The 14183-nt window shown below is 41.8% G+C and overlaps 2 protein-coding genes across 3 annotated transcripts; one reads left to right on the forward strand and one right to left on the reverse strand.

The window, feature by feature from the left end:
• Positions 1-13: 13 nt before the first annotated feature.
• On the forward strand, positions 14-5592 carry ublcp1 (ubiquitin-like domain containing CTD phosphatase 1). Of its 2 annotated transcripts, none has more exons than XM_086177304.1 (11): positions 14-139; positions 1081-1289; positions 1412-1503; positions 2198-2283; positions 2380-2495; positions 2579-2677; positions 2816-2853; positions 3058-3156; positions 3693-3809; positions 3895-4022; positions 4163-4346. In XM_086177304.1, the coding sequence occupies exons 2-11, from the start codon at positions 1136-1138 to the stop codon at positions 4185-4187; spliced, it is 954 nt and encodes a 317-aa protein (XP_086033430.1). In that variant the 5' UTR covers positions 14-139; positions 1081-1135; the 3' UTR covers positions 4188-4346. The 2 variants fall into 2 exon arrangements, with proteins under 2 accessions (XP_086033430.1, XP_086033429.1); XM_086177303.1 differs by lacking the exon at positions 14-139 and adding an exon at positions 709-849 and having other exon boundaries at positions 4163-5592.
• An 800-nt stretch (positions 5593-6392) lies between these two features.
• Positions 6393-11513, reverse strand: il12bb (interleukin 12B, b). The gene is made up of 9 exons (XM_086177048.1): positions 11401-11513; positions 10462-10555; positions 10248-10349; positions 9969-10148; positions 8358-8463; positions 8061-8230; positions 6852-7006; positions 6630-6775; positions 6393-6538 (listed from the first exon to the last, which is right to left on the reverse strand). Exons 2-9 carry the CDS (start codon positions 10553-10555, stop codon positions 6502-6504), a joined length of 990 nt encoding a protein of 329 aa, XP_086033174.1. The 5' UTR covers positions 11401-11513; the 3' UTR covers positions 6393-6501.
• Positions 11514-14183: the final 2670 nt, after the last annotated feature.

The following is a 14183-nucleotide window of genomic DNA, read 5'->3' on the forward strand; positions in this document are numbered from 1 at the left end:
GTTTGGTCACAGTGTGACACCGGATCAGGTTGGGGGCGAAGACGCGACCGAAGAACTCAACTGAAATGATGGAAAAAAAATAACAAAAGGAGCTAAATCACAGTCATTTATTTGTAAAGGGACCTCTTGTCGATTAACGGTACTCTCATCTCATCAACGCTTTATGCAGAAGCGTCAAATCGATATGCACAGATAAGATAAACAAACAGACACACGAGGACCCGACCCCGTTTTCGTTTTCTCAAGTGTAACCTTTGAGTTTCAATCGAGATCCGATCTGTCATACATTCGTTATTTAAGTCGTGTACGATGCCTGTCCCCTTAAACAGAATCATGTAGCAGTTTGCACGGGCAGCCTCAAAAACCGCTGTTTCTTGTACTTAAAAACGTCACCTGTGACAAATTCCAAATATAACCCTATTCATGTTTTCATTATATTAATCTAGTTACTATGATTATTAATTTTCAACAATCTCAAGGAATAAAGATACTATTATAAATATTATTTCTGAACAATATGTCGTGTTAGTATCGATTAGAAAGGGGAATACGCCGGTGTGTGTCACGTGATCCGAGTGTCGCGATAAAAGCGTGTAGTTACATGTCGACGAGAAGTTGTTACTACAGTAACGACGCTTTGTTCCTGCGTCACTACCGGCGCGGTTCCGGCACGCCAGGAAGAAGTGACTGCGCTCCTCTCGGTGAATGGAACGGGACGGCGAACTTCATTCATTCATTCACTCATTCATCCATTCATTCACCCGTTCTTCCATTCAACTTTTTCTTCAACGGGGTCTCGCAGAGTCCGCGCCGATCGTTGCGCCAGAAAAGCGCGATCCGTCGGGCACGGTAAGCCGGGCGTGTAGCCGCAGTCAGCTAGCTTGCGGCGAGCTAGTTAGTGTTAGCCACCTTTGGCTAAAAATATCAACAGCAAGGGACTGTCAATGTTCGGCCCTGAGATCACACCCTCGACTGTGTGTGTGTCTGCTTCACGATCATCCGTGTGCCGAGGCTGCACCCTGTTCCAGCCCTCCACCCTCCCTTGACACCTCTCCTCTCCTCCTTTCCTATCTCCTTAAGGTGTCCTATGTTTTGGGCCCCTGGAGGTTCTCAGGAGCGTGCATGTGTGTGAGCCATGTCGGTGTCTGTGATCATAAAGTGGGGAGGCCAGGAGTACTCCATCAGCTCCCTTTCCGAGGAGGACACGGTGATGGATCTCAAGCAGTCCATTAAGACCCTGACCGGGGTTCTCCCGGAGAGACAGAAACTGCTGGGGCTCAAGGTCAAAGGTAATGGGGGGTGGGGGGGTTCCTTTGACGTGTAATATCGTCTCACAGCATTAACATGCATCACTTCGAACTCGGGTTGAAACGCTTCTCACTATGTCCATCCCTCTCCCGTCTGCCCTCAGGAAAACCTGCAGAGGATGAGGTGAAACTGGGCTCTCTGAAGCTGAAGCCCAACACAAAGATCATGATGATGGGCACCAGGGAAGAGAGCTTGGTAGGCCCCGTTGGAAAACCCACCAAAAAAGGAAACTACACCCACAATAATAACCTTCGTTTTTTTATGTGTTGCATTTCACATGTTTTGTCAAGTCAGATTTTATTTACGTGGCGTTAGATACCAACCCAGATGTCTCATGACACTTTTCATGTAGAGCAGTTCTTGGTCGCACTCTTTAAAAGAGATCCAAGACGTTATGTACTATTTGATCAATATTTGTTGCTACATAAAAATGATGATGAAATCTCTCAACATACAGTATACCTTAGCTTATAACTGTAAAAAAAAAAAACGTTTTGCTCATAGGCTGCCATTGTTGTAAAATGCATATAATGCTATAATGCAAGTAACAGCCTTAGTATTCTGATACATTCTCACTTTCTGGTGTTAGCTCATTGCTGCACATACAGCGCACTCGAACAAACAAAAATATAAAAAGGGAAAACCGGCGTCGTTCTGTAAATTCATCAATTTGAATGTAACATTTAATAAAAAACACACACCACAATATAACACGTTGGACAATTTTGCATAAATGACTTGAAAGTTAGTTCAGAATTAAAGGAAAATGACCTAAATTAAACCTGCTCAACCTAATATTCCATAATTAAATATGGAAGTTACCTGAAATTAGCCATGAAAAAAAAACAGGTGATCTCTTGAGAAGGCTTCTTGTGTTTGCTTTGTGAAGGAAGATGTTTTAGCGCCTCCGCCGGAGAACGATGATGTGGTCAACGATTTTGACATAGAGGAGGAGGTCATCGAAGTGGAGAACAGGTAGGCAGGCGTCTGCCCCCTCCCCCCCTGCAGAGAAGTGGAAAAGTAACGTAAATATGTTCGTCTTAAAGAAATGTGGTTGCTCCGTTGTTCCAGAGAGGAGAACCTGGCTAAGATAGCCCGCAGGGTGAAGGACTACAAGGTGGAAGAGCTCAACCCTCCGAGGGAAGGGAAGAGGCTCCTGGTGCTGGATGTGGACTACACGCTGTTCGGTGGGTTCCTGCAATGGAGATCTCCACGGTCATTGCATTTGAGAAAAAACAAACCCGAACGGTGCTTCCTGTGTGTCTTGCAGATCATAAGTCCTGTGCAGAAACTGGTCAGGAGTTGATGAGGCCTTACCTTCACGAGTTCTTGACATCAGCCTACGCAGACTATGACATCGTCATCTGGTGTATGTATTTTAATTTCTTTGCTCCTCCCTCCGGTACCCTCATGTTCACAGAGTAAAGATAACTGACAGAGGGGAAGCAAATTTTCAAATGAAAATGAGCCCTGATTGGTTGTTTCACGCATCTGCATTTCTCTTCAGCTGCTACGAGTATGAAGTGGATCGACGCCAAAATGAAGGTAACTATGGATTGGTGGTTTTTTTTTTTGTTTGTTTTTTTTAAGTTGTCTCTCACAAACCACAATCATCTGTTGTCATGACGATCAAACCATGCCCTACCATGTTTTGCCAAGAGGTGGCAGCGGTAATGAATGTAACTGAGAGTACTCAGAGGACACGTGCTTCATGTGTGTGTGTGTGTTCGTGTGTGTGTGTGCATATAGGAACTGGGCGTGACGGACAACCCCAACTACAAGATAACGTTCATGCTGGACAGTGCGGCCATGATTACAGTGCACACCCCAAAGAGAGGGGTCGTGGAGGTGAGGAGAACCACTCAGACAAAGACTTGTTAGACAGGCGTCTTGCATTTTCAAATGTGCAACCAACTGAATCAGAGAGGACAGTTATTGATAGATTTTTTAATAAGGAATGATTAGTTTCATCACAGCCCAAAGAATAAAATTGGCATTTCACTTCCTGGTGTTTCATTTGCAAGCAAAATCCATAGTGCATGAAGTTTACGTTTTCGTATCAAGGATTAACACAGTTAAAGGATAGTATGAGTAGTGCTATGCTTTACACTGGTTTTATTGTCATTTAAAAAGAAAAAAAAAGCAACTGACCTGCTTTACGGTTAGGACGAAACTCGGTAGGCGCTTACTGACAGGAAGTGCAGTTGACAGTCTTCTGTTCCAGCTGCGTTATTTGGGTTACTTTGCGAGCATGTTCCAGCCTAAGCGAGGTTTTCGCACCTGCGATGACGTTGTGACTCTCTGGGAGACCCTGAAACAGTCAAATGTATGTGCGAGACCATTTTTGGCTGAAACCGATTGGTCTTATCTGGTTGTACTTTCAGGTAAAGCCCCTGGGCGTGATCTGGGGTAAATACGAAGAGTTCTACAGTCGGAAAAACACCATCATGTTTGACGACATCGGACGAAACTTTCTCATGAATCCACAGAACGGACTGAAGGTGGGACCGCCTGTGGTATCATTTACCCCTTTTTCGTCTGTTTTTCCCTCTCAGCATGACGTTTACCCGTTTGTCCTTACGCCAGATCCGACCTTTCATGAAGGCACATTTCAATCGGGAAAAAGACAGGGAGCTGTACAAACTGGCCCAGTACCTCAAGGAAATTGCAAAACTTGAAGATTTCACTGGACTCAACCACAAACACTGGGAACGGTAGGTACTGGTTAATTACACCAACATATATATTTATTTTACTTATGCAGTATTTTAATGTAATTTCAAATCTGTATGGATCACCAGAATTTATATGTGTATGTTTTATTGTGTGTATATGTGTCTGTGTGTGTGTGTAGGTTCCTATCCAAGAGGCAACATTGAGGGGCCCCGAGTTGACACATATACACATACACACACATACAACTTGCAAGTCCTTAACTGTGTTAAAACAAAACCTTGAATAACGCCGGCAGCCAGCGCTCTTCATCTCAGGACTGAGCCGTGGCGTACATTCACCAAATTCTGGTCTGTTCCCCCCCCCCAGGTCTCACATCCCTTTTCCCAATAATGTTTGCATTTACGTTGACCGTGGCATTTACTTACGGTTTGAGTGTTGTGTCGTCGGGTTTGCCCATGTGTGGGTGTGTGTGTGTGTGTGTGTGTGTGTGTGTGTTTGCGTGTGAACCATGGCAGTGACCCGCAAACACCAAAAGAAATACTCCGCCTAAATGTATGAGATCTATCTGGAGGTTGACGGGTTTGAATATTGAACTTGGGGTCGGAGTTGAAGCACCTGTATCCCGCAGGCGTTATGCTCGGACCCCCGGTGTATAATTTGATTTCTTAGAATATGCAGCTGACCGTGACAACGGATTCCCAGCAGAACAAAACCTCTTCTTTATTTTTGTCGTGGTTGTTGTTGTGGTTGTTGTCAGACACGCGGGCCTGTGACGTGGCCGGCGGATGGATTACATTTGTCTGGGCAATATGAGGGAAAATAGAAAAAATCAATACAGTATCAGATTGTTTAGGAGCCCATTTTTTCAGTTGTTCCATTTCTGGAACTGTGTTTTTTTTTTTTTTTTTTTTACTCTTTAGGTAATTTCTTTTAGTTGAAGTAAATTTTGTTTTGCCTAACTGCTATTTAGTTTCCTTTTTTGTGGTTAATTTCTGTTTTTTTCAAAACCATAGAAATGACAGAATGAAAATAAAGGGGGAGGTGGGGCTGCCATACACTGGTGACATCAAGAAAAGAAATCAAAACATTTCTTTTTACAGTTGGGGGGTGTGGTGTTTGAGAAAATAACAAATAATAATCAGAATGAGGAAATATCATAAACACCCAGCTGTGCTTTTCAGACGTGTTTGGTTTTTCTGAGCGTTTCATTGTTCAACGTCCGCTCTGGATGTAGATGTCTAAAAAAAAAACCCTTGCTTTTCATGCAAAACTCGAAAGACTTATTTTATTTTGATTAAAAACCTGTGATAAAATTGACGACGAGGAAGAGCGATGGGAACCCACAAAGACAGAGGCTAAACACACACACACACACACACACACACATCCCTCCAAGAGTAACGGCTCGGCACTTATCTAACATGTATCAATGTTATGGATGAAATAGCGGGGGCTTCAGATATACGATCGTCCCGAGGATTTGTCGGCTTTACGTCTGACGTTTATCTTTCTACTTCCTGTGTGTAGTTGCTGAGTTTTTGTGTATTTCTCGTTACATTTCTCACATCCTGGCTGTAAATATGATAATAAAACTTTCTTTTTTTTGTACCTAAGTGCACGCTGTCGTTCCATTCATTCATTTCTTCATTCACTAATGCACTCAGGGTCGAGGGGACTGGAGCCTATCGTAGCTAAGCGAGGTTAACTCAGACTGAACGTAACCATTTACTCATTCACATGTCATTTTGACAAATATAAATTTACTCTCTCATTCAGGTCATAAAGACATAGAACTATTCACTCTCAATCCGATATATAAAGACAACCATTCACACATCATATAGAGAAATATAACTTCACTCATTTGCATGTCATACAGTGACATACAACCCTTTAAATCCGTAAACCCTTTGAATAAGTCATTTATAACTTTTACAGACATACAACTACGGAGTTATTCACACACCGTATGATATAACTATTCATGCTCTCGTTCATAAGTTATATAGGCACACAACTTTTCCCTCCCTTATTCAGATATTATAAAGACAATCAGTCACGCATCATTAAGAGATATTTCCGGTCTGCAATAAACCTTCATTTTTTTTGGACTGAGGGAGGAAACCGGAGAACCCGGAGGAAACCTACGCAGATACGGGAAGAACATGGAGACTCCGCACACGGACCCTCTCACCGTGAAGGAGTTGTTGTTTCGTCATTCCATCGTTTGTTTAAGATACACTGCCAGAGGATTTGAAATATATTCAACCTTGTCTCTATGGATGGACCAGGCCACCGAGGTCCCGGTAGTTTGACGTGATAGTTGACAACTTGGTGGTAATTATGCAGTAAATTTATTTACACATTTAAGTAGTCTATTAGGAAGAACACAACTTAGACTTGACATGACTCTTAATAATTTATATCGTAATTCATTACATACAATTCACAAGTCGGTGATCACACGCACATAAGATGCAAATCCTCCCATGAACAAAAAACAGTTGGTCTTGCGCTCTAATTGGTGGAAGACTCACAGCGATCGCCGGTCACTCTGAGTGCAGAACAGGTCAGAAAGGGATGGATCAGATATAAAATCGATAGAGCGATATTTTATCGGACGTACTTTTAAGTACCACACTCACATGCATTTGCTCCAGTCGCTCCACAGGCCGAAGGTGGTGTTATCCTGAGCCCGCACGCAGAAGACGTACTTCTTGTTTCGACCTTTGACCTTGTACTTCGTGGTTTGACCAATGACCGTGTACGTCGTTTGTTCCGTAGTTGTGGACTGCGGATGAAGGATTAAGATGAAGGTCTGTTTGGGATCATTCTAGAACAGCGTGCCGTAATCTCGGACAGAATACCTCAACTTCTTGGCTATCGCAGGATTGGTGTAGCTTGACCAGCTTCACCTGGAAATGCAGGCCGAAGAAGGAGCACGGCTTGTCCCAGGAGTCCGGGTAGCTCCAGCTGAACAGTGTCTCATTTTTGCGCAGGTTGGGGATTTTTTCTGGCCTCACTAAAGAGTTCGGAGGAGAAGGAAGAACGACGTGAACGGCACCGCCGCTTTCTGCCAAGAGACCTTATCATTCAAAGGCCTTGCATAAGACTCAGGTGTTTACCATAATTGTCTCTGTTCTGGAAAATCATTCACTCATTCATTGATTCATTCATTATCTATAGTTTATTTTCAATCAATATTGAATTTACAAAGTCCTTACTTTTTTCCTTTTGTTTAATTTTGTATGGATGATCACATACAAAATAATGTCAGGACATTTATCTGATCATTAATGATTTTAAAGTTAAAATAAAATGCCAGAAAATGAAAATATTTAAATGGAAATTTTCTTTTATTCAATTTACATGCCCGCGCATAAAAATCAAAAGAGAAATGTGGCCATCCAAAATAGCTGCCCACCCCTGATGCCCACACATTTTGGCTTGCAAGCTACTTTTAAAAATGACCAAATTAAAATGATCTACAAACAATACAAAAAATGCATTTATATATATTTATACATTTATATATAAATATATAGATATTATCTATTGATAAATGTATGGCATCATACAATTCAGTACATGCTAGACGATTACGTGACCCTGACAATGTCTTGCACTGACGGGAATCAGCCAGGATTGCATCGTCCAAACAAAAGTTGCTGGTATGCAGCCGCAAACAAACTTCCACTTACTCATTACTCACAGTAGCACAGTACTATTGAGATTTCGGATCGGCCGTACTGTATGTCAGTACTGTATGTCATTTAGTACTTGACAAAATGCCACAGTGGGGGCAGATGATAGGTTCACATCTATATTTTTTTAATGAAATACGATCTACCCGCGTTGCCTTTGCGATCCACCAGTAGATTGTAATCGACGTGTTGGTGGCTCCTGCGATAGAGACATCCATGCATTCACTCTCTCACTCCCACGCCATATAAAGCCATACAACCCAACCATTCACACATCGTATGGGGAAAAAACAACCATACACTCTTTCATAATGTTTTGGGGTTTTTTGGACCCCAAACACACAGAAAAATAGCAAAAGTAGCCGTACATACCGATATCCCTCAGGTAGAAAGCCTTGGTGTAGGTCTCCAGCAGGGAGAAGCTGTATATGTGGACAGTGAGGATGATGCGCTGCTGCTCCTCTTTGTATGAGCAGTTGCCATCTTGGCAATTAATGCCAGATCCGTCCGCATCCAGCTGGCAGGGGATGCTCTCCGAACCCCTGCGGTCACAACCGATCGACGACTTCAGCGCATCGTGAAATACGGCGGAGCGGATGCCGGCGGTGTTTAGCCGTCGTCTGCTCGAAATGCGTGTTTTGTGTATTTATGTGGTTCTGATCTCCTCACCGTTGCGCTTTGACCAAGAGCACATTGGCGTTGGGCCTGGTGGCCGTCCTCTTCCACGTGCAGCGGAAGGAGCCTCTGTAGTTTGGCGCCGAACAGCGGATGTGACCTGGAGGACCAGAAGCTGTGTAAGCACCACGGGTCTGTCTGAGTCCCAAAGTCAATTTTTTATTATCAAAACTAGACTAGAAAACCTTTTCGGACATTAATCGACACTTCTTGTAAGGCGTCTCCGTGAAATCTCCATCGAACTTGAATATCCGTGTGAGCGGATAAGTACACGCGTGTCAGTTGACGGCATCAGTTGGGAACTTCATTAAAATACTGTAATTATAATCATTCATGATATTTCATCACTTTTTGGCATTTTCTTTTTAATTTTTTGTGCATGTGCACATAGTCCCAGTACATTTTTGCACACTTGTACATATGCTGTATTGTATTTATCTTCTACTCCAACATAGTAGTAACATCTTAGCTTGCACTGGGCGAGAGGCGATGTTCAGCTAGTCGATCACGGCGCCAAATATAGATGCATACAACTATTCACCCTTTAATTCAAATGTCATATAAATACATTGTATTTTATTGTCAGTTTCTCTACATGCACTGACAGAAAGGAATCGAGAATACGCTTCTCACTTTCTCACGGTAACATGAAATAATAAAAATAATGACGGTGTGCACATTAACAGTAAAGTGCATTGCATAATAAAGAAACTAAATTTAAAACTATAAAGAATAAAGTGCACACAGATACAATCTACTTGCACTGAGGTAAAAGGATGCCTGAGATTGAACAGCAGAAAGACCTGAAATGTATAAATACAGTAATTTCCCAACTATAAGCCGCTTCTTTTTTCACACGCTTTGAATACCGCAGCTTAAACAATGACGCTGGTAATTTATGGATTTTTTTGTGCTAACGAGCTTCACGCCACCAAAACAAGTAGTTTTGTCTCATCGGACCGATGACACTACTGTGAAACTCTGAGTGTTCAAGTCCGACACTCAAGAATTTCACTTTAACGGTTTTAGTTCGCAGAAGGAAGACGGGGATATGGGTCAGCTGGAGTAGGAAAAAGCGGGGATAGAAAAGGGACGGACTTTTCCTTGTGTTATTTACTATTAATCTTTTTCATCAGCTGTGTTACAGGCACTGCTTAAACAAAAAAAAATCCATTTCCAATACGTTTTTGTGAATGTTACTGGACTGTATTCACCGGTAATTAAGAGTTAAAAAAATATTTCTGTGTAACATCTTTCTGTGTAAATATCTCATGTTAAGACATGGACACCTGCGGCTTATAGTCAAGTGCGGCCGATCCATGTGCACATATATTTATTTTTCGCCGGTGCGGCTTATATTCGGGTGCGCTCAATAGTCCGGAAATTACGATATATTGAATTTGAGTCCCGGCAGAGTTTTTATACCCCGAAACTCACCACATTATCCTCTTTTTGCTCGCTTTTATCCGTAAAGCTCTCCCTCTTCTCCGCTTATCCCTTACCTGATTCCCCTCTAACATCCCACAGTCCCTTTTTTTTTAAAACCGAGCTGAGAAATTCCCGCAAGTGCGATCGACCCATCCTTCCTCCCCTGGTTCGTCTCACCTTCGGCGGGCGTATTCTCCAGAATGATGAGCCTGTTGCTCGGGCTGCGCTGGATCAGGACCGTGGTGTGGTTGAGCTGCTGCTTGTCGGAGGCGTGGTGACAGGTGTAATTCCCTCCGTCGATCTGCTGGAGGAGGATGTCGACCTTGTTTCCCTTTAGCGGCGGTTGAAAGTCGTACCCTGCGACGGATCGGACGTTAATAAAAAAAAAAATTCTGAAAACGTTTTTGAGAAAAAAGATGTTTTGTTGGAGCGTGTGTATGGGGCGGGTTGAACTACCGTTCTTTCTCCAGAAAACAGGCTGATTTTGATAGGCGTCTCCGCAGGTGAGGGTGACAATCTGGCTGACCTCCTCGCCGTCGGGAACCATCAGAACTAGAACTGTTGCACGCACATAAAAAAAGAGAAGTGTAACATGGTAAACCTGTACTAAAGGTATCATTTGAAAGCGTTGAGCGTGAGAGAACAGAGCGCTCCAGGAACGAGGAAGTACCGTTATCCATGAGAGTTTCCATGGCTTGGTGGTTACTGTGAGACGCGACGCAGCTCAGAGCAGCCAGAAGAGCGGCGAGGAAAAACCCAATCATCTGGAGGGGAGAGACGGCACGCTAAGTACTGTTCTTGTATTCTTTTATAATTCGTTTCTTCTCGTATGTCAATACTTTCATTACTAACTGAAGCAAAGTCGATGAGCAGAATCAATTTTGCAATAAAAACATTGTGTAGTGTGTAAATACATGGTGATCACTCAACAGTAACTATATTATTATTACCAGTGTAAAAATATAAAAATGCCTTGATCTGTTTCCAACATATCGTTTTATTTAACTTAGATGTATTTTTCCGGCAAGACATGGCCTCAGTGAATATAAATAGAACATAGTCAGTAATGTCCTGTAAAAGTGTCATTAAATTATTAAATTACTAGTTCCATGGTTATTTATTTGTATTGTTTTTGGTTGAAAAAAGGTATTTTTTTATACATATATATGTGTATGTATATGTGTGTGGTGTGCTACATATGTGTGACATAAGTTTAATACAATAATAGTTTATTGGTCATTTATTACATGATGAAGATTGATTAACAGGAGGACAGAATTAATATGTAACTATATCTATATAACTTGACATTTATTGACAAGTTGGTGTGATCATTTCTGATGTTTTCAAAACATTTTAATTCAATGGCAACTGCTAAATGAGAGATAACCTCACCAAAATAGATAGATAGATAGATAGATAGATAGATAGATAGATAGATAGATAGATAGATAGATAGATAGATAGATAGATAGATAGATAGATAGATAGATAGATAGATAGATAGATAGGTAGATAGATAGATAGATAGATAGATAGATAGATAGATAGATAGATAGATAGATAGATAGATGCAATGTCTTCCTCAAAGCCGATTTGCGGGTCTTACCTTGATAAGTTGGTTACTTGAGATGAAAGATTAAAAACCAGAGTGCTGAGGTCCAGAGGGCAGCAAGCTGAGGTCCGGAGCCCGTTGGGTTTGGTGTGATCTCTGGAGATTTAGTGCTGCATTTATACAGTAAAGAGGTGGACAGTAAAAAAACCCCAGCAGGAAGTGGGTCGTGTAAAAACCATCGGAAAAACCCTCACCTGTCAGAACTGGGGCATCTATCTATCTATCTATCTATCTATCTATCTATCTATCTATCTATCTATCTATCTATCTATCTATCTATCTATCTATCTATCTATCTATCTATCCATCCATCCATCCATCCATCCATCCATCCATCCATCCATCCATCCATCCGTCCCTCCCTCCCTCCGTCCGTCCATCTATCTATCTATTGATCTTTCTGTCTATCTATCTATCTATCTATCTATCTATCTATCTATCTATCTATCTATCTATCTATCTATCTATCTATCTATCTATCTATCTATCTATCTATCCGTCTGTCCATCAGTCTGACCATGGTGTGTGTGGGTGGTGTGTGTGGACAATGGGTCCTTGAGTCGGGCCAGAGTGCTGAAGTTCAGCGTGTGTCTGTTTGGACCAGGAAGGGGAAGTCAGGTCTCTGATAAAGGGGAAGTGGGAAAACTGGAGCCTGTCGCTCACTGTTTTGGACACGGGCGTCCTGAAATGTAACAATGATTCTCAGGAAAAAGGAATGAGAAATGTTGAAGGTCAGACACGAGATGAAAGGGGAAGCGACGCCAAGAGCCGAGGGGGGGGGACATTTTTAGAAATGAAGCGCTCGGCATCAGGAAAACTACCCCCTCCCATTGTGACGAATTAGCGGTGACAACCTGTGAGGCATCCGATTATTACGTTGTTTTAACACCTCTACGGGTACGGGGGCACTTTTGGGGATGCGCTGAGTCATACTGACATCTCGCCCCCCCCCCGATGGCTTCAAAAAGGCTAATCATTTCCCCCCTTCCTCTAAATGAATGGCAAAGAGCACGGGGCGAGCACACTGGTGAAACTGTGGATAGATCCGTCGCCCCACTCCTCTTTGTGAATTTTTTTTAATGAGCTGGAATTTTGTAGTTTGTTTATTTTTTTTTTCAAAGGAGGAAGTTATAAGGGAAATACTTGGGGATCCAAAAGGGGAAGAATGCGCATATTATGCAGAATATGATTGACATCATCACCTTTCAACCTAATTTGTGGCAAACATCATGCAGGTGCATCTATGTCTGTGTGGTTGTGGTACGTTGATGTGAGAAAATATGTCTTAAAAAAACAAAAAAACAAACAAAAAAAAAGAGACAAATAATAAATAAACAAATAAATAAAACACACACACACACACAAATATATATAAATTAAATGACCACGAGGTCATATATACATATATATATATATAAAAAGTATATATATATAAAAGTATATATATATATATATATATATACTTTTTTTTTCAGGACTGTCTCAGAAAATTAGAATATTGTGATAAAGTTCTTTAGCCTTGGTAATGCAATTAAAAAAAGAAAAATTACTTTTTCATAATATTCTAATATTTTGAGATAGGATTTTTGAGTTTTCTTAAGATGTAAGCCATAATCAGCAATATTAAAGTAATAAAAAGCTTGCAATATTTCATTTAATTTGTAATGAATCCAGAATGTATGGCACTTTTGTTTTTGTAATTGCATTCCAGAAGATAAAGTACTTTATCACAATATTCTAATTTTCTGAGACAGTCCTGTGTATATATATATATATATGTTAGGTCACAGCTGCTGGCCAGGTGGTTATCTGACTTGTGATTGGAACTGTTTGGCCCCAGATCATTAGGCTGCTGGGCGGCTGTGGTCAGAACGAATGAGGCGTAACTGTGTCGTAAAAGCAGAGAGGTGACAGATGCTTCCCCGGGTAGAGGTTAAATCACATTCTTCTTGTTCCTCGGGGCTGTTATTTTCAGGGCTCACCACGGTCAATCATCTGCATCCATCTCACCTCTACATCCTCTTCTCTCACAACATTTAACTTCCTGTCCTCTTTCTCTCCATCCATAAATATCCTCTCCGGTCCTCCTGCCTGGCAGCGCCACTCAGATCTTCTCCCACCCTCCTCTGTCCACATATCAAACCGTCTTGGTCTGACCTTCTGTTCAAAACATCTAACTGTTGGATGTCCTGCAGATTTGACCATGCATAGGCAAACTACGGCCTGCGGACCATATATGGCACAGTGGGCGTTTAAATCCGGCCTGGCAAACCTGAAATTTTATATAATTAAACCTCATTTAATTTAACTTTTCCCTGAAATACCCCAATTCTCCCAATAGGTGGTGCTCTCCTCATACGCAGACCTTTGTTGGAGGGTAACCTGTTACTCTGCGTCACTTTTTTGGTCTCCCCTTTGAACCTTGTCACTGAAGTCCGATTAACAGCCGTATGCCTGATATACCAAGAACCCTTGCGGTTTTCAACTAATACAATATCGGTCAGCCACTTTCCCACAAAGTATGCTAACTATGCTTATGAGGAGTCAACACAAGAATTGGTGGCCGTGTCGCAGAGGTTGACCGCTAATTCACAGACTCAAATTTTTTTCACCGACAAATCCCAATTCAAGAGTCGAATACCAATGGGATCGAGTACAGACCCAATTGCATCACTACGACTCCACACTAGCAGAGAAAGAGGTCAAAGACCTTACTGAGGTTCTGGTAGTTTTGTTATAGCAGAATGCAAATGAAGCAGGGAAATCGGGAGACCAGT

Source organism: Fistularia commersonii, chromosome 29 (genome assembly GCF_037954325.1).
Source record: "Fistularia commersonii isolate RoL2024-O1a breed Wild chromosome 29, RoL_Fcom_v1.0, whole genome shotgun sequence".
NCBI classification, from domain to species: domain Eukaryota; kingdom Metazoa; phylum Chordata; class Actinopteri; order Syngnathiformes; family Fistulariidae; genus Fistularia; species Fistularia commersonii.